The 22,273-nt window shown below is 47.9% G+C and overlaps 1 protein-coding gene across 1 annotated transcript in view; it reads left to right on the top strand.

Moving 5' to 3' along the window:
• LOC103807008 (discoidin domain-containing receptor 2-like) overlaps positions 1-22,273 on the top strand; it is a 32,301-nt gene that overhangs the window by 846 nt on the left and 9,182 nt on the right. Inside the window, exons 2-11 of the mRNA XM_009079729.1 lie at positions 3,453-3,555; positions 5,977-6,205; positions 9,464-9,611; positions 9,818-9,923; positions 12,499-12,685; positions 17,387-17,633; positions 18,599-18,691; positions 19,156-19,313; positions 19,546-19,741; positions 20,845-21,089. Of these exons, the coding sequence (XP_009077977.1) occupies positions 3,453-3,555; positions 5,977-6,205; positions 9,464-9,611; positions 9,818-9,923; positions 12,499-12,685; positions 17,387-17,633; positions 18,599-18,691; positions 19,156-19,313; positions 19,546-19,741; positions 20,845-21,089 (1,712 nt within the window). The remainder of the gene's footprint in view (positions 1-3,452; positions 3,556-5,976; positions 6,206-9,463; positions 9,612-9,817; positions 9,924-12,498; positions 12,686-17,386; positions 17,634-18,598; positions 18,692-19,155; positions 19,314-19,545; positions 19,742-20,844; positions 21,090-22,273) is intronic.

Genomic DNA, 22,273 nt, shown 5'->3' with positions numbered 1-22,273 from the left:
TGCTACCCTGAGGGCCTGTGTTGGCTCTGCTGGGGCTGGCTCTGTTTGTTTGGAGCTCTTTGTGGCTGGCTCTGACCCTGCTCTGGCCTGTGGATGTTTGCAGAGGTTTGAGGTTGTGCTGCAAGCAGCCAGAAGTGAAGTGAGGCCTGTGAGGGAGCTCAGCAGCACTCCAGTGCTCCCTGTTACACAGCCATTCCCTGCACTGTACATCCCACCGTACGTGCAGCGTGGAACTGGGGCTGCCATCTGGTTCTGGTGGTTAAAACTCATGGAAGAAGAGGGAATATGGCAGCTGGAGAGTCAGTCACACACAGATCCCTTTTGGTGGTGATAAGAACAAAAGCCAGAGGAATGCCTCCTGCTCATCAGCTCCTGTGGTTCCATGCTCCTGCAGGAATCTCTTCCACCAAGAAATAACCCTCACACTTCAGTTCTGCCTGTGACACCGTCAGGCAGCTTTGCTTCCTTAGCTCCCACAGCTGCCATGCCCTATTCTTCCCAGCCAGACTCTAGCACCGTGGCCAAGCTGATGCTCACAGGCTCCATGGATTATCCTGATCTGATCTAGGAGCAGTCTGAAGCACCTCCTGCCTTCTCTTCCAAACCAAAGGAGCTGTTTTAGGGGTGATTTCAGACCTATGTAGGACAGTCCTGTGGAGTCCTCTAGCCTAGCATGAGTTGTTTGACCTCCCTGACAGGTAAGCAGTGCCAGTTTCCTGAGCCTCAGTGGATCCTGCCTGCATGGCACGTGAGTGTGTCCCTGAGTGTGTAGTAAAGGGTCAGGTGTATCTGAGCAGGAGTCCTGGTGGCACCTAAACAGAGCCCAAGGATGCTTTTCCTCAAGGTGATGTGTATTTTGGTGAGAGGCACTGCCGCTGTAGAGTGCATCCTGCAATGCCAGGGACACTCTTGGCTTCTATCTGCAGCCCTGGGTTTGTGAACAAATGAGTTTTATTAAGGATTGCAGTAAGTCCCAGTCCCCAGAGTCCTTCCCAACTAGCTAGCTCTCCCTCTGGCACTGCTGCACTGTGTGTGTTTGACCTTTAAATAAGGTGTGACCGTACAGGACTCTCACTGCAGGAGCACAGAAAGCACTTTCTGCTTTCAGATGATGGTCCCACCCTTCTGGAAAATCTCCATGTGTTTGCTCATAGATCAGCAGCAGTGGAGCAGGTTGTACTGGTGGGACAGGTAAGAGTGAAGACAGATGAGGGTGGTTTGGTTTACTAAATAACCTGACTGTGCAATGTGAGAGCAGCAGATAAAGCTCTTGGTTGGCTTTCTGGAATCAGAGTCATGCTTGATCCAGGCAGACCCCAGTTGCCTCCCAGTGAATCCTGTAAACAGACCTCTTGAGAAACCTGAGACATATGAGTGGCTGTCCTGGGTGAGACCAGGGGCCCATCCAGCTCATGGCCTGACTCCAGCAGTGTCCCATCCCTCTGGTTCTGGAAGAGTACATGGATGGGGCAGGCACACAGCAGAGCTTTACCCCAGGGATCCTCTCGGACCACTGCAGTCCACTGCTTAGCAGCTTTCTGAGCCTGCACTTGGGGATTTGCTTGTGCTAGCTGTGGGTTTGTCTAGCTGAGGTTTTGAACCCATGGGAATCTGTGGCATTGGAGTGTTTAATAGACTAAGGATATATCTGCTGGTTTTGAACTCTGCTGCCTTATCTTTTGATGGCTCCTGGCTCTGGTATTTTGAGACACAGTGAGGGTATATATTGGTCAGGATACAAATGGCCTTTGTCATACTTCAGTAATCCCACTTGTAAAGATGAAGCTGCTGATCTTTCCTTTTGCATTACATGTATTGCCTTCTCTGCCTTTTGATGAGAGGAGAAGGAGCACGAGCTCTATTCCACAAATACAGACAGTGGTGTGATGCTGTTTTCTAGTTTGTTCTATAGGTATTGCCATAATTTGCTTTTCAATATTAAATAATAATAATATTAACCTGCTATCGTGAGCAAGCATTGTCACCTCACCACATTCACAACTCCAACTCCTTTGCAAGATTATTTGGGAATATACATCACAACCCAGCAGCTGCAGGCAAACCCTGCTGAAGCACCTTCTGTTTGCAAACATCTCTGCATGGGGTGGATCAGGTAGTTATGTAGTGGTTTATTCTCTGAGGTGATAACAACAGGGTGGGTTTCATCCCTCTGTCATGTCTTGAAGCTTCTGAACCTGGTGAGCAGCTTGCATGGAACCATAGGATCTCCTGAGTTGGAAGGGACCCATAGGGATCATCGAAGTCCAAGTCCTGTTCAGCTTTTTCCAGGTTTGGTACAAGGGTAGCAGTAGATGATTTTTAAAGTCCCTTCGAACCCAACCCATTCTGTGATTCCGTGGAAGCAGAACACCCAAGGCAGTGAGTGCCCTCACTGAGGGAGAGGCAGCCAGACCTGCTGAGATGGCAGTGGCAGTGTGTGGCAGTGCCAGCCAGCACATGTGCCACTCCAGAGTGACTGGAGCATGTGCTGGGACTTGTCTGTGTCCCTGCAGACAGGGGAGGAGCTCCCAGGACAGTCCATTTCCTTTCTTTCTGGAACTTGCCATTGACTGGGGTGTTTTTTTTGTCTTTTAATTGTTTTATGATTTAATCCCATCTAACTTTCTTCATAAACTGCTGTTGATGTCAGTCTGACAAAAATATCCTACTTGCCTGTTTGGAATACTGAGCCTTAATGAATGCATTAAGGTTCAGAGTTTTCTGAAACATCTCTGATATTCCAAGACATGTTTAAAAACTTATGTCAGGGGAGAGAGCTTGGCCAGCTTGGATTTGTAAGCTGCGTCTGCAGTGTTGGTGTGTGGAGCTGTGCTGAGCTTGTAGAGCTCTGTGGCTTGAGCCAGTTGTCTGTTCTCCCTGGAGGCACCGAGTTTGAGAGTCTTCCATGCTTGTTTGAGTTGAGGCTGGAGGCAGGGAACAGACTGGGATAGGGCATGGATGCTTAGGGGCTCAAATGTGAGCTCCAACCTGCAGTGACAGGACAGCAGATGTTTCCATGAGCTCCTCTAGTCATCTGTAACAGAAGCTGTTCAACTTCTGCTTGTTACTGGATGGTGAAGGTAATTGCTCCTATCAGAATGCAAGTCAAGCATCCAGTTTATTCCAGGAGAAGAAAAAGCACAAATGCTTCCTTTATATGTCACATCATTACTGATAAATGTTTTCATGGGCCCATGCAACCAGTAACAATGGTATGGTTTGGGATTTCATGGTCTTAAAATGTTTCTTTGTGGAGTTTGTGCCTTCCTCAGGCTCTGCTGAATGATACTCTGAGTTATTACTATGGTAATTATGAACTATTTAATCATTTTAATTTGCATGCTTTATTTTATCATTACCATGTTGATTCCCCAGGCATGAGAGCCTTTGAATTAAACTTGTCTGATGACTTAGAAAAGATGAATGCTGATGTTTTTGTGTTCGGTTCGCAGCTATCTGCCGATACCCTCTGGGCATGCACGAGGGGACGATACGAGATGAAGACATCACTGCCTCCAGCCAGTGGTATGATTCCACAGGACCCCAGTATGCAAGGTGGGTTAAGCTCTGGGACAACAATTAATCCTTTTTTTTTCTTCTCAATATCCACTATATGATTGAAGAAGATCCTCTATCCATTAAGAAACCTTGCTCACTGCTTCCATTTAAATCTAATTAGTGCCTAATGAGTGACCAAGAGGCAAAGGTCAGGGTCACAGCTGTAATATAGGCAATTCTGGTGAAATATGAAGAAAAAAATTCCTTCCCTATAAGAATGAAGTGGTGGGACAGGTACCCAGAGAGGTGCTGATGTCTCAGTGTTCGGGGATTTCAGGATTTCTCGTGAGACCCACCTGGAATACTGCACACAGTTCTGGTGTCCTCAGCATAAGAAGGACATGGAACTGATGGAGCAAGTCCAGAGGAGGCCACAAAGTTGATAAGAGGACTGGAGCACCTTCACTATGAGGACAGGCTGAGAGAGTTGGGCCTGTTCAGCCTGGAGAAGAGAAGGTTGTGTGGAGACCTCAGAGCAACTTTTCAATATCTGAAGGGCCTACAAGGAGCCAGAGAGGGACTCTTTGCTAGGAACTGTAGTAACAGGACAAGGGGTAACAGGTTCAAACTGAAGGAGGGGAAATCTAGGTTGGATGTGAGAAAAAAAGGTTTTTACTCTGAGTGCTGAGACATTGGCACAGGTTGCCCAGGGAGGCTGTGGCTGCCCCAATCGTGGCAGTGTTCACAGCCAGGTTGGATGAAGTCTTGAGCAGCCTGATCTAGTGAGGTATCCCTGCCCAGGGCAGGGGGTTGGTGCTGGATGATCTCTAAGGTCCATTCCAACCCCTAAAACTCTATGATTCTATGATCTGGCTATGCAAGACCTTGAGGAGCACACTCTGTAGCTTTGCTGTTAGCCCTGCTGTGAGCAGGAGATTGGACTAGAGACTTAGAGGTTCCTTCTGACCCTCATCTTCCTGTAGCTCTGTGAATAAATCTCTAATGGATTTGTGATTTACAGGTCAGCCAGGGACAGTGCCCCTGGGATTCTAGCAGAGCACTTGAAACTAAATCATAGGAAATCCTTCATAAGGATGAACTTTTCAACAGCATCCTATTGAGGAAATGGGCTGTGCTCACCCTGACTCAAAACCCTGGAACTGCAGGGTTAAGGGATTGGTAACAAGCAGCTAAAGGATTTTCCTTTGCTGTCAAGCAGGACTGCAGTCCTTGTCATAAGCTTGGCTTTTCATTTTTGTTGTTGTTTTATTTCTCTCAAAGCTAACAACTGATCATCCACAAAACAGTTACAAATGTGAGTTCCTTTAGAAGTGCAAGTCAGATAGGAAGTTCTGCTTAACTATGATACTTACATTTTAATGATGAATTTAGGCAATCCAAAATCATAAAATTCTCCTATTGCTTTATTAGTACTTTTTCTTAGTCTGTGCCAGAGCAGCAGTGCTAAGTGTGCTGTGTTCTAATGGAGTTTGGACAAGCCTGTGGTCTGAAAGCTGGGAGGCTTTAGAGATATGGCTGATGTCCAGTGCTGCAAACACTTTGGGCATCACGTCCCATCTGTTACCATCCTCTTTTTACCAGGGCAGCTGGATGTCCACAGGGTGAAGACATGAAGGCAGCCTGTAGCTGAGTTCATTTGGTTAGAGGTCATAGTTGTCCTGTGCAGATGTCTGTCCCTGTCATTCAACAGTCACCCCTCCTGCCTTTTATATAACTTTTTACTTGCTACTTCAGTGTAAGAACGTCTTGCACACACAGCTGACCTACCTGAGACTAGAATCTTCTCTAGCCTGTGCCTTGAGGGTACCACCTTCCCTGATGCATGTGGAATGCTACTCACTGATCCCATCAGCTACAGGTGGGATAGGCAAGATCCAAAAGGCAGGAGCACCTCGAGGGTCTGCTGTTTGCTAAGAAATCCTTGTTGCTAAAAAGCCCAGACTGTTTCTGGGTGTCCAAATAAATTTTTCACTAGCTCTTCCCCATCTCGTGGCTTGCCCAGCTGAGCCTGTGTCAGCAGTGGCTCCACCTGCTGCTGGCTGCTGTGCTCTGCTGGCCTGTGGTGCCATGGAGTCACACTGGGTTGGGTTGGAAGAGGCCTTAAAGATCATCTAGTTCCACTCCTTGCCTTGGGCAGGAACACCTTCCACTGGAGCAGATTGCACCAAACACTGTCCAACCTGGCCTTGAACACTTCTAGGGATGGAGCAGCCAAAGCCTCCCTGGGCAACCTGTGCCAGTGTCTCAACACCCTCACAGGGAAAAACTTCTTCCAAATATTTAATGTAATCTAAATTTCCTTTCTTTCAATTTATACCCATTACCCATATGCCTGATCTCACTTGCTGATTTGGTTGCTTCCTCCCAATCCTCAATGTTCCAAGGTGCTCCCTCAGTTACTAGTAAGGCTTGATCCTTGGAAATGACCTTTTCTCATGTGTGTGGTTTTCCCTTCAGGTTACAAAGGGAAGAGGGGGATGGAGCCTGGTGCCCAGCTGGCTTGTTGCAGCCAGAAGATGTCCAGTTCCTGCAGATTGACCTGCACAAGCTGTTTTTTATCACGCTGATCGGGACTCAGGGCCGACACGCTCGTGCCACGGGCAAAGAGTACGCGCGCGCCTACCGCATCGACTACAGCCGCAACGGCGAGCGCTGGATCTCCTGGAAGAACCGCCAGGGCAGGAAGGTGAGTGTGTTAGTGTAGAAAACACATAATCACTGAATGATTATCTGGGTGCTTTTATTGAAGAGCTCTGGGAGTCGGGGTACAGACCCAAATCTGACTCCGACATGGATTTGAGATGGATACATTTTATACTCTTCTCTTACATAACCATAGATTAATCATTATATTACTATTATTCTGTTGATTTCACCCAAGCATGGATCCCAGTTGCTTTTGATTATTGTTACAATCCTCCCTAGGCATAACTTCAAGTGCCCTTTTATCATTGTTATAGTGCCCCCAAACATAGTTTCAAGATCTTATAATAATAATCTATTAATCAGGCAAATAATAATCTATTAATCAAGCAGATATGTGCAGATGGATATGCAAGTACATACAAGTTCACGTTGCTCTACTAAACATAATACCCATCTTTGTCACTGAGGTCTACCTTGACTACCACACTTCCAAACATTTTACTCTGTGCTATCAAGTGCACAGGGAGCTCAGTCCTGGAGCACACACAGGTCAGCTCAGACAGAACTAGACTGTCGAAGGCACATCCTCTACTTCCTGCTTAGTGCATTGACTCTTTGCTGTCAGGCAGTGTGTTCTGGCTTGGCTGTGTTTGCTGTGGTGTTAGACTGTTATTCCCCTGACCTGATCCCCCCAAATCACAGTCATTGCTGTGACTGGAAACTGTGGCTCTTCATTACTTGTCTGTGCATGTTCCAAACATCATGTGAGTGTCCCTCTACCAGCCAGATGCCTGTTTCTAAATTGGAAACTGCAAAGCAGGTGCCTGCTTGGGATTAAAAAAGGGAGGGAGTGGCAGAGAATAGAGAGGAGTTTCTGGGTGTTTGATAGTAGTGTTCAGTGTAGGGGCAATGAGGAAGGAGGAGGGTAGAGGGTAGAAGTTGTGCTGAGCACACACAGAGAAGCTTACCTTGCTCAACATAGTTGTCTCATGGTATCTCCAGACCTGAGCACACAGCTCTGGTCGTGTTCATAATGACCTTTGCTAAACTTGCCCTGGGAAAGCATCTCCATCTCTCACCCTCAGCTCAGTTGACCTGGTCACTCTGCCTCAGCTAGCTTGTGGAGTCTGAAGACCTAAGCCAGACTAGAAAGGTACTGGGTGTGGTGATGTTTTCTTGCACTGGGGATGCTTTGAAAGTCAGGAGGGTCTGTATTGCAGTGTCAGGTCATGGCTTCTAGATTGTTAATGAATTACTTTCTCACCCAAACTTTTGGTTGGCTGTTTGGCAATTACCATTATCTTGCCCGTCCCTCAGAATTTGGTGTGTGCTACAAACACTGTGTTTGCAGGAGGGAAGGGGAAGTTTAAACTCAATGGGGTTAACTCTTTTTTGTCAGTATTTTCATAGGTGAAGTCTGTCTGCATTCTGAGTTATACCAGAATTGAATGGGTTGCACTGTCCACAAGCAGCTCACTGCCCCTTGGCTCCCACCCCAGGCCTGTGCAGAGCAGTGTTCTCAGGCACTCAGGCCTGGGTGTCAGGTGTTAGGATTCAGTGTGGGTCACCTTTTGCCACAATAAAGTAATGAGCATGGATTCAGCTGTGTGAAGCTATAATGTGAGGCATTTGTATATGTGGAAATCCACCTATATTGTCAGTGTGTGTACCTGTTCCCCATTGCATGAGACCAAACAGTTTTCCCTCCTGGTATCCTTAGAGAAGATGCTTCTGCTCCTTTGCTCCTGATGTTCTGGGCATACACAATGGAATACAATTCCTGCCATTTCACCTCCTCTGAAAAATGACTTTCCATAAAACATGTTTTTAAAACATGTCACCAGTAAGTGGCATGTTCCATTAGTGAATCTGTGTTTCACAAGCACTGCTATTTGGTCAAATAATTTGGTAAAAATCTCCTGTGAACTCATTCATACTTTGGAATGAGGTGCAAGATCCCAATCCACGGATTTGTATGCATTAGGAAGGCCTGTTCCAGCCCTGCAGCTGATGGACACCCACTCACTGGTACTTCAGAGCTCTGACCATGTGAGCCCATCTTGCTGTGTCTGTCCAAGGGATCACACAAATGGTTTCAGGCAAAAAAATTAAACATTTCACTGTGCTGCTCAGTTTCACACCAGTAGCACCTGCTGCTCCTCTCCAGGACAGTCACCTCCAGCTTTAACTTCCTCAGTAAACACAAAAGTCAATTTGGTGTCCCCTTGTCTCTGACACCAGCTGAGGGTGGTCCCTTCCAGTGACACTGATGTTGCCTGATGCAGATGGGATCTCTCCTCAGGGAGATAAAGTCTGTGTGATTTCTTTCTGTGATACAGTAAGGTCTTGCACTTCTCAATGGACTCTTCAGCCACACTTACTGTCTGGAGATCTTCCCTGCTGCCATGAAGAGGAAGGCACCTTTCTGCTCCCATGTTGGCCTCCCTCATCTAAGTTGCCTTTACATCAACAATTGCAATGTGTGGTCTTTTGTGTAACCTCAGCCTGATTCATCCTTCCCACCAACAGCATCTTTGAACAGGATCCCTCGCACATTAGTTTGGACTTCTGATGCCTAAGTGTTCTTTGTTTTGTTTCCATAGGCCCAAATCATTTCCAAAAATTCTCTTGGCCACTTTGTGTCCACTGCTGGGGGACTGACAGCTTCAGCTGTTTGCACACCCTGTCAAAATCAACAGTGGACCGTTTCCAGAACCACAGTGGCACTGAGGGGAAGGGCAGGGTGAAGGTTCCTGCCCTATCACACTGCACTGCAGCAGCATGGGCTGACTGTGGCAAGGCTGAACACTTCAGTTCAAGATCTCTCCAGTGTATCTGTTTGCACCTTCATCCCCCCAAACACCTCTAGAATTTTGTTGGCTTATAGAGAAAGGCCATCAGGACCCTCCACCAGGTAACTAGTGATGAGGACAAGTGCTCAGTTACCTGTTGTGGGAATGTGCATGGAGACTCACTTGAAGGCAGAGGTTGCATACTGGTAACTGGAACTCTCTGCAAGGTTTCCACATGCATCTTCATCTCCCACCTGCCTCTCTCCTCTCCCTCAGTGCTGCTGGTGGGGGTCTGCAGGGGGCAGGAGGTGAAATGGCAGCACCCTTCACCCCTTCAGCCACGTACCAGGAGGGAGGAGGAGGAGGGGAGCAGCAGTAGCAGCTCACCCTGTGCACATCCTGCATGGGGAAGCTCCCCAGTCTCAAACAACAAGGTACAAGTAGACCACTGCACAGCTGACCAGCACAGTAGGGAGAAGTTGCTGATAAGGATCTTTCTTCTCCAGGTGGTTGATGGCAACATTGATACTTATGATGTGGTCTTGAACGATCTCCGTCCTCCCATCATTGCGCGGTTCATCCGGGTGATCCCTGTGACAAAGATGCCAGTGACTGTCTGCATGAGGGTGGAGCTTTATGGCTGTGTCTGGTATGGTAAGTACCAATTTCCATGCCTGTCCCTGGAAAATATTCCTTGCACAACTCTGACTGGGACTTGCCTGCATCCCTACGTGTGCAGAGGGAATGGCAGGCCCAGGGAACTGCTCCTGTTGGTGCACATCATGACTAGCAGGGTCATACGGGCAGAGACGATGGAAAGCTGCTGCTGTATTTCTGAGGTATCTGGCCTTCTTTTTCAGATGGTTTGGCATCCTATAGCATCCCTGAAGGAGGGACAATAGCTGCTCCTGGCTTCCCCATCGTTTATCTCAATGACTCCACCTATGATGGCTACCAGGAGCGCAGGTGAGAGACGTCATCCGCTTCTCTCTCGGGCACTGCAAATTATCTCTTCTTTCCTGCTCATCTTGTCATTAGTATCTTGTAGCCCAAACACTGCTTTGAGACCTCCAGAGCTGCAAACTAGCCTGCTGGGGCTCCGAAGCATCATGGCTTTCTTATTCCAGGCCCTTTGCCCTGTTGTTACTGGCTCTTTTAAAGGAGGGTGAGGGCTCAGCATCTATCAGATTGCTTTCCCCCAGCTGACAGAGGTGGTTGGCAGGAACAAAATAATTTATTTTCTTATTAGAAGGTGTTACTTCTCTTTAAAGAGATGTGTTCCAAAACAGCAGTGCCCTCCATCTTTATGTGATGTGATGGTACAGCCCTGGTGACTTAAAGCCCTCATGGCTTTTGGTCTCTAATTGTGACCATGTTCCTTGTACTGATGTCTCTGTTGGTTCAGCCTGAAGCTGTCTTTGGCACTGCAGGTCATAAGGTGCTGCTACTCTTCTGTTGGCCCTGATTGGAGTGGCAGAGCTGATACTGGGCAAGTCCCAGTGCCCCTGGAACAGGTGAAGGTCCTTGCCCCGTTCACTGTCTGTGTTGCTTCTGCACTTTGATACCTGACCTGCATTTCCTAGCAGATTGCATCTCAAACTGTTGCAGGAGGTCTCCAGGGTAAACTGGGCATCCAAGAAAGTGTGCAACACCTGAACTCTAGGCCTGCACTTGGTACCTGTGAGCTTCTGGACAGATTTGAGATGTTGTTTTTGAAAACAGAGCTCTGATGGACTCAACTTGGAAAACTGCATCACTCCCTGTGAGAAGCTCCAGGTCAGCAGAGGCACCACTGCCCGTGTGGTATGAGAGGAAAGTGACTGATTGCTCATTGTAAAGGTTTCTTGGGTATGATGCTTTTCCAATTTGGAGTCAAAAAGCCTAAAGGAACTGGTTTTTGACAGCTCATTTCACGTCACTGAGATCTGGGTGTTACTGACACACTGAGGTGTCTCTGGTTTACCCAACAGTTGACTCTCATGGAAGGAAAGTACACTGAGAGTCTCTATCTGAAACATTAAGTAACTGGCTGAACTCTCAGACACTTGGTGTGACCACTTTCTTTGCTATAAATAGAGATTTGAGTGTGTTTCAATGGCTTGAAGCCTCAGACAAACTTGGGCATGGGTGTCCTCCTGAGGCAGCAGATCCCTGCCAGGGCAGGAATTGCCTAATGAGTGACCTGGCAGTGTGTCTTCAGTGTCCTGGTGTCATCCATTGACTCAGATGTGCTTTTATTACATGTCCTGTTTCAGTTACTAACTTCCTGTAAATTTTTACTGTTGCCTGAGATTTTTTTATGCTTAAAGGTGAGAGTTTTGTAAGCTCATTCGTGTTCTGTCATGCTGGAGGTTAAAATAACAGGGTGGAAAGCACATTCTTCATGCTTGTAGGATGTTGCAAGATACCAGGTAGCAATGGCTTTGTGTGTTAATATCTGCTTCCCAGCTGTGCTGATATAGTAGGGATTGGATATTAAAAAACACAAGGGGTTTATGTGCAGAAATGAGTAGGTGTTGCACTTAGCTGTCCAGCACTAACCTAGGAAGCCCTGGGGAGTATCAGTGAGCTGCAGATGTAGGCACAAAACCCAACCTGCTAAGCAAGGACTCCTTTGAACTACTTAACCTCTACGTCATGTGTCCACCTGGCCTGGAAGCAGGAGTCTGCCTCTTCCAGCTGTTAATCCTGTCTTGGGGTGCAAGGCATTTGTTCCTGTGCAAATTCTAGTGACAGGAGGGGTCACCGTGGATGGACTCAGAGCTGCAGCCCAGCATAGGTTTGGAAGGCTGCACAGAGCTGAATGAAACCAGTCCAGGGGAGTGAGTTGAGGCACTGACACAGCTGAGCTCTTTGCACTTTCCCTGCTGTGGGACAGAGGATGTGGCAGGGATGGCTCCCAGAAGCGTCTGGAGTGAGCCATGTTGGCATCTCCTGCTCTGGGACTGTGCTGGAAAACTGTATACTAGGCTCTGTGCTCTCCGATAGGAAGTGGAATGAGGGTCCTGGCACAGAGTCCCATCGGCCTCGGAGCAAGTAGCACTGTCCTCTTGCAAAGGAGCAGTGCCAGAAATCATCCCAGTTAGTACTGGCTGTGGCTGGGTGAGCTGCCCATGGTCTCACTACTCCCTTTCCTGCTTTTTTGAACCTTCCCTGCAGCCTCCCCCAGGACAGGATGGAGCAGTGTTCCTCCCATGCAGCTGCATGGTGAAACTGCAATTCCAGCTCTGTTTGGACAGCACACAGAGTCACTTTCCTGAGTGTCAGTTTTCATTCTCAAGAGGCTCTGCTTGTAGCTTGGCTTTGCTGTCAGTCCTTGTCAGTGCAAAACCTTCTGTCTTTTCCCAAGCTGGGAAAGATTTTAAAAGCCCAAACAAAATCAAGGTGATGCTGCATAAGAACTGTAAATAAGTTCTTGTCCAGGGTGGGTTAAGGGTAAATAAATTCATGTTTTTCTGTTACCAGTTGAAAGACTCGAGTGCTTTCACATTGGAGTTGTCCTGACTGCTGTTGTGGCTCACTGTTGGTTCTCCCTTGCCAGGCATCTATATGGAGGACTGGGCCAGCTGACAGATGGAGTGCTGGGGCTGGATGACTTCACCCAGAGCCACCAGTACCGTGTGTGGCCTGGCTATGACTACGTTGGCTGGAAGAATGAGAGCTTCAGCACAGGTGCTGTGGAAATGGAGTTCCAGTTTGACCGACCACGGAACTTCACCTCCATGAAGGTAGTCAGAGTGGTCCCTCTCCAGCAGCCTGGCTTTGGGTCTGGGTGCTTCCAGGTTGCCCCTTTGGGTCATAGAATCATAGTAAGGGGTTAGAATAGATCTCAGAGCTCATCCAGCCCCAACCCCTGCCCTGGGCAGGGACACCTCCCACCAGAGCAGGTTGCTCAAGGCTTTAGCCAACCTGGCTGTGAACACTGCCAGGGTTGGGGCAGCCACAGCCTCCCTGGGCAACCTGGGACAGTGTCTCATCACCCTCACAGCAAAAACGTCTGCCTGATAGCTCATCCAAATTTCCCTCTTTCAATTTCTCCCCATTGCTCCTTGTCCTGTCCCTGCAGTTCCTAACCAAGAGTCCCTCTGCAGCTTCCCTGGAGCCCCTTCAGCTCCTGGCAGGTTGCTCTGAGCTCTTCACACAACCTTCTCTTCTCCAGGCTGAACAGCCCCAACTCGCTCAGCCTGTCTTTGTGGGGAAGGTGCTCCAGTCTCTGATCAGCTTTGTGGCCTCCTCTGGACTAGAATCTGGTCATAGAATCTCAGACTGGTTTGGGTTGGAAGAGACCTTAAAGCTTTTCTGGTCCCACCCTCTGCTGTGGGCAAGAACGCCTTCCACTAGCCCAGGTTGCTCCAAGCCCCATCTAGCCTGGCCTGGAACACTCCCAGGGATGGAGTAGCCACAGCAACTCTGGGCAACATGTGCCAGTGCCTCAGCACCCTCACAGGGAAGAATTGCTTCCCAGCATCCTGTCTAACCCTGCCCTCTGGCAGTGCAGATCTGCTGTAGAGCTTTTGTACTCTGTGCATGCCCCATCCCTGAAGTGGTTTGAGCAGGAGATGCCCCACGTTGCCAGTGTAGAAGGGGAGCACTTGCCTCTCCAGAGCTCAGACACTCTCCTTTAAGTGTTTGGCTTAAAGGAATTACAAGAAAACACCTGAAGCAGCGATTAGGCAGCTGAGACAGATGTATGATATAGCTCTGCTGTGTAGGGACTGCCTGACCCTTGAGGTAAAGGAATGTGGTTGTGCTTCCATTTTAACCAAACATTTCTGTGGATGCCTCAGTTTGTGCTTGTGCTGTGGGAAATTACTTAAATACACAGGAAAAACATGAGCTGAACTTTGAGTCTGTAGTAAACAGCAGAATCTTTTAAAAAGGGTTGGTGGCTTTTCTTGTAGAGATTTCAAATGAAGGAGAACCCACCACATCCTTAAGTAAATTGTTTTGGTGGTTACTTACCCTGGTTTTATTTTGTCTATTTTTAACTTGCAACCCTTGGCTCTTTGCCTGTTTTCACTGGCAAAAATAAGTCCTCCTGCCTCCTCTGAAATCTGCTGCTTCTACACTGTGATTAAACCACTCTCTTAATTTTTGCTTCAGTAAACCAAACTGGCAGGACTTTCTCAGTGCCTTCCTGGTGAGATCTGGGATCATTTTTGGAGCTCTCATCCAGTCCTTTCTTCGCTGGTACTGTTTTGGAGGTACAGAATCTGCAGCTGGATGCAGATTTTTCCATCAAATTGCCTAAAAAGAATAGTCCAATTTCCTGCTTTTGGATGTTTCTTTTTTGTTTATGAATCTTGTGATGTTATTCATCCTCCAAGCCAACCCAGAGGGAGCCAGTGCTCATTAAGGCTTTGGTATCATGCTAAGAGTCAGTTCCAAGTTACTGGTGTCCAGGATAAAAGTCCAGTGTGGAAAGCATCACTTAGATTTTTGTCCCTGAGTTCACTACCTTGACATGAGTCAGTCCTGAACACTTCAGATTATTTTAGGGAGCTCCTTGCCCCCCATTTAAGTTCTTCTGTTGCTAATGATTCTGTTGTCTCTTGCAGGTCATTGAAAAAGGTAGCAAAGAGTTTTGAGCTAGAAAAACACCTAGAGAAGAACTTGTGCATTAAAATTTGTAAAACTTAGCAGTTGACAGTGTTTAATCAAATTAATGTGATACATGAGCCCATACTATGCTAATTGGAGACAGATGCTGTGAGTAAATCACGTGCCTTCCAAAAGTCTGTCACAAACACAACCGTCCTGATAATCAAACACATCAACTCATAAAAACAGCTACTCCTTCTAGTATTTCATAATAAATCTGTCTTGATTAGCATAAATTAGTCTTCGCTACTTATTGACTGTTTCAGCTTTGCATTTCTTTTGTGCAGGCCAGGTGAGAACATCAGACCTATGAGCTTTATCCAGTCCTGAACTTCCTCAGTGTCCAAGGAAGTATGAAAAATAAATGTTACCAAGTTTTGCCTAGGCTTGTGTGTTGTAAAATTGGACTTGAGTAGGAGGTGTTTGGAATAGAAAGTGTCTCTGTATCAGTCCAAGATGTGAACATATCCAACTCCTGTCCAAATATGGCCCAAATTGTATATTCCAGGCATCAGGCTTTCCTGCCTTGTTATGGATGACTGTTTCTCCTTATTGAATAGTTGTCTAAGCTTCATCTGTTCCTAATTATATGCAAATAGCCTTCTTTTGTCTTCTTGCTGCTCATCAGGCCTGTTGTCCTCATTACTGCTTCACTGCTATTCACTGCAGGACCTCGCAGGGGCCAAGCAATTAGTAGGCTTCAAAGCTGGGCAGAGTTTGGAGACTTGTTGTCATCGTGGCACATACTCCACAGTCTATAGGAAGTAATTCCTAGAGTTACTAGGGAGCATTGGACCACTGTGGCTATGAGGGATACTGAAGACTGGAACCATTATTTCTTATGGTTTCTGGCACTGACAACAGTGCCAAGGTACTTTGGTCCAGAGCTTCAGCACTGCATGGCAGAACTCACTGGTGTGTGTTAGAAGAGAGGTGCAAGGTAAGGTTTCCATTGGAATCACAGTGTAACAGCATAAAGGATGCTTCAAAGCGTTGTCCCTCTTCCCAAAGCCTCCTTCCTTGGAGGTGCTGGAGGCCTGGGAGAGTGCCAGGTGTGTGGTGCTGAGAGCTCTGCAGTGCTGCAGCCCAGGAAGATAGAGATGTCACTTTGATGCTGGAGCCTCTTGGTGTGGGGGCAGCCCAGGAGCAGCGAGGGAGGAAGTTGCTCCCAGCTCTTGCAGGGGTAAAAGAGGCCTCCCAGACATGGAGGTGTGAAGTCAGCCTGGAAGTTTGTTTGTGAGCCATTCAGTCTGTACACAGTTGTGTGGAGCTGTAACTGGGCGATGGGAGATGCCTCTGGTCCAGTGAGGAGTTAGCTTGGCAGTGTAGTGATTGCACTTAAATTCCAGTTTTGTGAGCTAAACCAGGGGTTGCGGCAGAGACAACCTGATATGAGCCACCAGGAGAGGTTGCTGGATGTGATGGTTTTCCCAAGACTCATATCCTTAGTTGTCTTCAAGGTGTGACCACAGCAGGACAACTGCTGCATGTCAGGGGAATATCTTCTTGAGCTTGTTTTGGGGTTTTTCTGAAGAACTTAGACTGCAGATGCTGAAGGCTTTCTAAGTACTAAAGGCATTTTGGACACGAGGCTCTCCATTAGATAGACTTATTGGCACAGATCAGTTGTGCTATCTTGTAGCTCAAGCTGCTGTCTCAAAAGAGGGACTACAGACAAAGAAACCCCTGGGCAATCATACTCTTACAGTTCAAACTCCCATCCCTCCTGTGACAGGACCAAGAGCAGTATTAAGGTCTGGGGTCTTCTTGCTCTTCATTGCTTCACTGTTCCATTACCAAGTGATTGCCGTGTGGTCACAGATCAGTTGTGCTATCTTGTAGCTCAAGCTGCTGTCTCAAAAGAGGGACTACAGACAAAGAAACCCCTGGGCAATCATACTCTTACAGTTCAAACTCCCATCCCTCCTGTGACAGGACCAAGAGCAGTATTAAGGTCTGGGGTCTTCTTGCTCTTCATTGCTTCACTGTTCCATTACCAAGTGATTGCCGTGTGGTCACATCACCTCCACCCCAAGCTCTGAGGTCCCTTCACATGTGATCACCTCCACCCCAAGCTCTGAGGTCCCTTCACATGTGATCACCTCCACCCCAGCCTCTGAGGTGGGTTTTGGTGGGGGTTTGGTGGGTTCTGTGGCCCATGTAACACAGTTGTTACAGCTCACAGACCATGATCTATGGGCTGTCCACTCCAGCTATTATTCTTTAAGCAATGTTTAAACTGCAGCATTGTCTATGTTAATTATTATTGATGATCAGATTGTTATCTACAAGTTTTGCTACAATCCATCTTTATTGTTAATGATCAGATTGTTAGCTCCAGTGTTCACTGTAATCCATCTTTGACTTAACCAACACAGTTCAGGTAAAGTTCAGCTAACAATTCAAGCTCCTTATGTCAGGCAAGCACTTAGCTATTCAAATATTATCAAATATTCAATGCTAAGAGACTCTACAGCCTAGGTGTGGTTTTTCTTTCCCCTCTTTGGTTACATGTTCAAGGAGAATTGGTCTGTGAGGCTGTAGATTAGCACAGGGTTTGCTGGATTGATTTTACTGGGCCTTTTGAAGAGCCTGCCAAGATTTGACCATTATAGTAGCTTTTGCAGGTGAAGTTAAGAGCTGTTTCAGAATAACAAGTGTTCTTGTTGCACACTATGAGTGGCTGGAGCTACACTGGAACAAGTCACTCCTTCTGGGTCAGGATTATTCGTACAGGGAGATACTGGGAATGGAAAATCTTCATGTATGGAAAATCCCTGGGGCTTGATTTCAGTAAATCTCCTGTCTGATGGACCTGTTCTTCTTAGGTGCATTGTAACAACATGTTCTCCAAGGGGGTGAAGATCTTCCAGAGGGTGGAGTGCCTGTTCAAACCACGGCTGATTGCAGACTGGGAGCCTGAACCTGTGGGAGTGGCCACGGTGCTGGATGACAAGAACCCCAGCGCCAGGTTCGTGACTGTGCCCCTCAGCCAGCGCGTGGGCAAAGCCATCCTGTGCCGCTTCTACTTCGCTGACACCTGGATGATGATGAGTGAGATTTCCTTCCAGTCAGGTGAGTGTTCCTCCACTGAAGCCAAAGCCCAGAGACCGAAGCTAAGGGTGTGGAAGTGCAGATGTGTGGGGTTAGCAGGAGTGTAGGTGCTGAGGGGCTACTCAGTGGGAAGGAGGAGGAAATACCAGCACTGGAAGGGCAGTGATGGGGCAGAAAGGTCCAGTCTGCAGTGGATGCTTTCCAGGCTGCTCCTGATGCACGTGTGCAGAAGCACAACCAAGGCAACCAAAAGTTGGACTGTAGAGCATTTCAGGCAGTTTCCTGCTGGTTGTGAGGTTGATTTTTACTTCTCTTTACTGAGTATTTTGTTTTGAATAATTTAGGTGTATCTACAGATGATCAAGTGAACTGGTTATTAAAAATAAGAGGCTGACTCTTTTTCCTCAAGTCTTAACTATGACACAGAAGTCAGTGCCATGAGGTGCTTTAAAAGGCTCCAGAAGGGAAAGGACAAGAGTCTTGGAGAAAACCACCAGCACGGATGGTGAAATGATCTGACTCTAGATTTCTGCTCAAAGGTCTCTAATCAGCTACAGTGAGAGGATGTTCTCAGGGAAGGAATGCTCTGAGTGCTGCTTGGTGCTTACTGTGCTGACAGCAGCCTGTCCTGGCTACCCTGTCACATGTGGGACTAGGCAGGCTGTTGGTCCAGCCTGGGATGGGGATTCTGAGGTCATGCCAAAATGGATAAAAAGCTCTGGTTCCAGTCCCCTGTGTGGCTGAGCTCAGGGAAGGGCCTGCACCCACTGGTGCTGGCTGTGGTCAGGATGTCTGTGCTGTGCAGTGCAGAGGCTCATTCCTGCAGGTGTGCTGGGAGATGCTGAGCACACAGGGATCTCTGCTGCTGCTGTTCCTAACCTGCTGCCTGGACCTCAGTCCTGCCCTGCTGGGGGCTGGGATTGCAGGGACTGCTGGCAGGAGCAGGGAGGTTTCGTTGGACTGACGTCTTCCCGTTCCTTCCACAGACATGGAGACTGTGAATCCCAATTTCGTTACAGTAGCCACAAGCACTGCAGACCTTCTGGAAGCAGAGTACAACGTTACTGAGGGGACCTGGGGTAAGGATTTCTGTCCCTCAGCCATGCCAGGGGCTCAAGGGCTGGGGGGTTTCACAGTACCATCCTAGTTAATGTGGTCTCTCCCTCCATCTCTGGGGTTCTGGGGATGCCCTGGTTAGTGCCCTCATGCACAGAGCAGCATCTGGCAGTCCTTCTTCCCTCAGCTGGACAGGGCTGTCTCAGAGCACAGGCTGAGGGCATGTGTGCAGCCAGTGGAGCTGCACTGTCTGCTCTGGTATGGGATCCATTGCAGGATCTGTTCTGTTAAGAGCAGTCTTTGATTGCAGAAGTTCTCTGCACAATTCTTAGCTGTGAGCCTCCAGTTCCTGATAAAAGCAGGATGTGAACACAGCTACTGTTAAGCTCAGGGAGCCTTTTCTGTACCAGACTGTAGGAAGTTGGCCAGCACAGATAACCACGGGTGCTTTAACTCCAGATTGTTCTTCACACCTCTGTGATTGCAGAAACCACATCTTCTGTAACCAGCACCTGGATAGGAGAGAAGGCTGATGACTCCAATACCTCCATCCTCGTGGGCTGCCTTGTGGCTATTATCCTGCTGCTCCTGATGATTATAATCATTATTCTTTGGAAGCAATATGTTCAAAAAAGGCTGGAAAAGGTAATACAATGGGGCTATTTTGCAGCACAAGTTCAGTACTAAGCATTGACCCTAATGAACTCAGACTTGTAGAAAGCACAAGGTTTCCTGAGCTCCGCAGAGCAGCTGAAGCTGTTCTCACAGCAGGGGGACATGCCAGCCCTATCCAAGATGTTACTGGAAGTTGCTGTGGTTGCAGCCAACACATTACTTAACAACTGAGCATTGCCTCGGTGTTTTTCCTCTCCTGCAGTCCCCACGGCGCATCCTGGAGGAAGATGCCACCGTTCGCCTCTCCTTCTACAGCTACACCATTGCCAACAACCAGACCCAGATCCATCAGTCAAATCCCACCTATGAACGTGCTTTCCCACTGGATTTGGAATATCACCAGCCAGCTACACTACTCCAAAAGCTCCCAGAGCTCTCCCAAAGTGCAGAGGATTCAGGTAATATCATCAGTGACATGTTTATTTCTGTCAGACCTAAAAATGTGCCACTTCTCAGTGCCTAAGTTATCTCTGACTCCTATGCAATACAATGCTAACCCAGGGACCTCAGGCTATATTCTGGAGCTCTGGAACTGTTTGGCATGCAACTGTGACAGCTGGAGCAGCAGCCCCACTAGAGGGTGGTGGCCTTTTATTGTTTTACTTGACTGTTTATACATTACCCAGGTCTTCTTTTAGCAGCTGCTTAGGGCAATCACAGCAATCACACATTGTCTAGTCAGCAGTAGAGTCACTGCCTGCAGCACTCTTGGGAGAGAACCTTTAGCACCTTTTTCTGTGGTCTTTGAAATTCCCTTAGAAAAAGCCTAGGAAAAATGCAGCAGGGAATGGTCAGTGATGTCCTGGCTTCCAGCAGTGTTCTGTGCTCAGGGAGAGCAATGCTGATCAGTGAATGGAAGGGCAGTGCTGCCTTCCTCAAGCACTGACAAGCTGCTAAGATCCAGTTATACTACACAGGAAGACTGATTAGATTGAGTCAGGGTGTGAATTTGAAGCAGAACAAATGTTCTGTGGAATACTGACTGTTAACTCCATTAATGGGGAGTTAATTCTAAAGCTGTCCCATGGTGTTTGTGTGAATACACTCTAAGAGGGAGTGGAGTTTGCTAACAGAGGGCATGGGAAGTGGAAGCCTCAATCAGGTCTTGTTGCAGAAGGGAATCCAGAGCAAGTTTGATGTTGCAAGCAGCATCCTATAGCAGGTAAGGGGAATAGATTGTATGTAGGATGAATCAGAAGCAGAAAATCACTTCAGACTCATGCCTCCATGTCTGGACAAGAAGTTTAGCTCTCATGACTGGCTGGAGAAAGCTGCAGTTGGACAGGAATTTGCTGGCAGCTCACAGATATTCTGGTGTCTGGAGGAGCATGGCTGCTTGTGGCTGAAGCCCTGGCTAAAACCAAGAGGTGTGTCCCTCTGTACAAGGTGGCAGATGTGCAGCTAAACAGAATTCCCAGAGCTCTGTGGGATGCAGAGGAGTAGAAGCCAGGCCATAGTACTTCTAAGGGAGTCTGACCCCCTGTCTTTGGTTTCCCCTCAGTGTGCAGTGGGGACTATGCTGAGCCCGACCTGACCAAGTCCACCCCTCACCAAGGCTTTCAGAACAATGTCCCTCACTACGCCGAGACAGACATCGTCCACCTGCAAGGTGTGACTGGCAACAACATGTATGCAGTGCCAGCCCTCACTGTGGACTCCCTTACCAAGAAGGACATCTCCGTGGGTGAATTCCCACGGCAGCAGCTGCGGCTCAAGGAGAAGTTGGGAGAAGGACAGTTTGGAGAGGTACAGCCATGCTCTTCCACTTGGCCTTCAGCAGAAAGGTGTCTGGAGAACCTGCCCCTTGGTGTGGCTGAGGGTTCTGCACACCATTATTTTAGTTATGTGTGTTTGCACTTGGGGAAAGCTGATGTGCCCTAGGCTAGGCCACAGAGCCTCATTCTGCAGCTGTGAGGCTGTGACTGGTACCACAGGAGTCTTCCTGAACAGATGAACTTGGGAAACTTTTCCTGTTTATATCCCTGTCAGTGACCTTATAGAAGAGGCCTGTGGGTGGGAATTCAGTTTCAAGGCTTCCATGTACATCTCAAATGTGATGGCTGTCGCTCACCTTTAGGCATGTGAGTTTGAAAACTCTCTAGAATCCAACTGAGATCGATCCTAGCCCCCTTTAGGCATGTGAGTTTGAAAACTCTAGAATCCAGCTGAGATCGATCCTAGCCATACAAACACCTTTTCCAGTAACAGATGAGGTTCTGAGAGTGCTCTGCATGCTGACCCAAGCAAAGAAAGGCATTTCCCAGCACTGTGGTGCCCTCATTCTCTAGCATTGCTGCTTGCTCAAGCCCCAGTTTGTCAGAAGCCTTGGGCAGCATGATGCACACATCTGTCATCCTTCAAGCTTTCCCTTTGCTCCTTGAGCTCCTTTCAAGCTGTGAATGTTGTCACCTCGCCTTTTCTTCTCTCTGCTTCATTCCCACACCATCCCTAGCTCCATCCTGAGCAGCTCTTCCCCTCTTTTCTCATTCTTCCACTGTTTCTTCCCAGCTTTTGTTCACTCAGCCTTAAGTTCTACCTGTCTGCCACATTTTGTCAAGCACAGCCCTGGGCTGACTGTTTCCTCCTCTGATGTGCCCATCTTTGTAGTTCTCCCTTCTGACACGACACCTTCCCTGCCTCAGCCCCTTCCCTGTGCCCCCACTTCTTCCTGGCTCACTCTGTGTGCTGGGAAGGTGCTGACATCTCAGCCTTTTCACCTGGCTGTCAGTGTAGCCTCTTCTGCTGTTGCCCGGATCCTGCCCTGTCTTGGGCTGTGATCCAAAAGCAAGACAGAGGATTATTTTCTCATTGTTTTGCTTCTGGTTTCTCCTTTCTTCTCATTCCTGTCCTAATAACTGTGTACGAACTCCTTTGTGTTGTCAGACAGCAGCAGTCAGGCTCTCCGATCTCCATTTTCCTTGGGGATGGAT

This window comes from Acanthisitta chloris, unplaced genomic scaffold (assembly GCF_000695815.1).
Source record: "Acanthisitta chloris isolate BGI_N310 unplaced genomic scaffold, ASM69581v1 scaffold1240, whole genome shotgun sequence".
Taxonomy (NCBI): domain Eukaryota; kingdom Metazoa; phylum Chordata; class Aves; order Passeriformes; family Acanthisittidae; genus Acanthisitta; species Acanthisitta chloris.
Note: the sequence above shows the minus strand (reverse complement) of the source record. Positions and strands in the feature narration are given on the sequence as shown.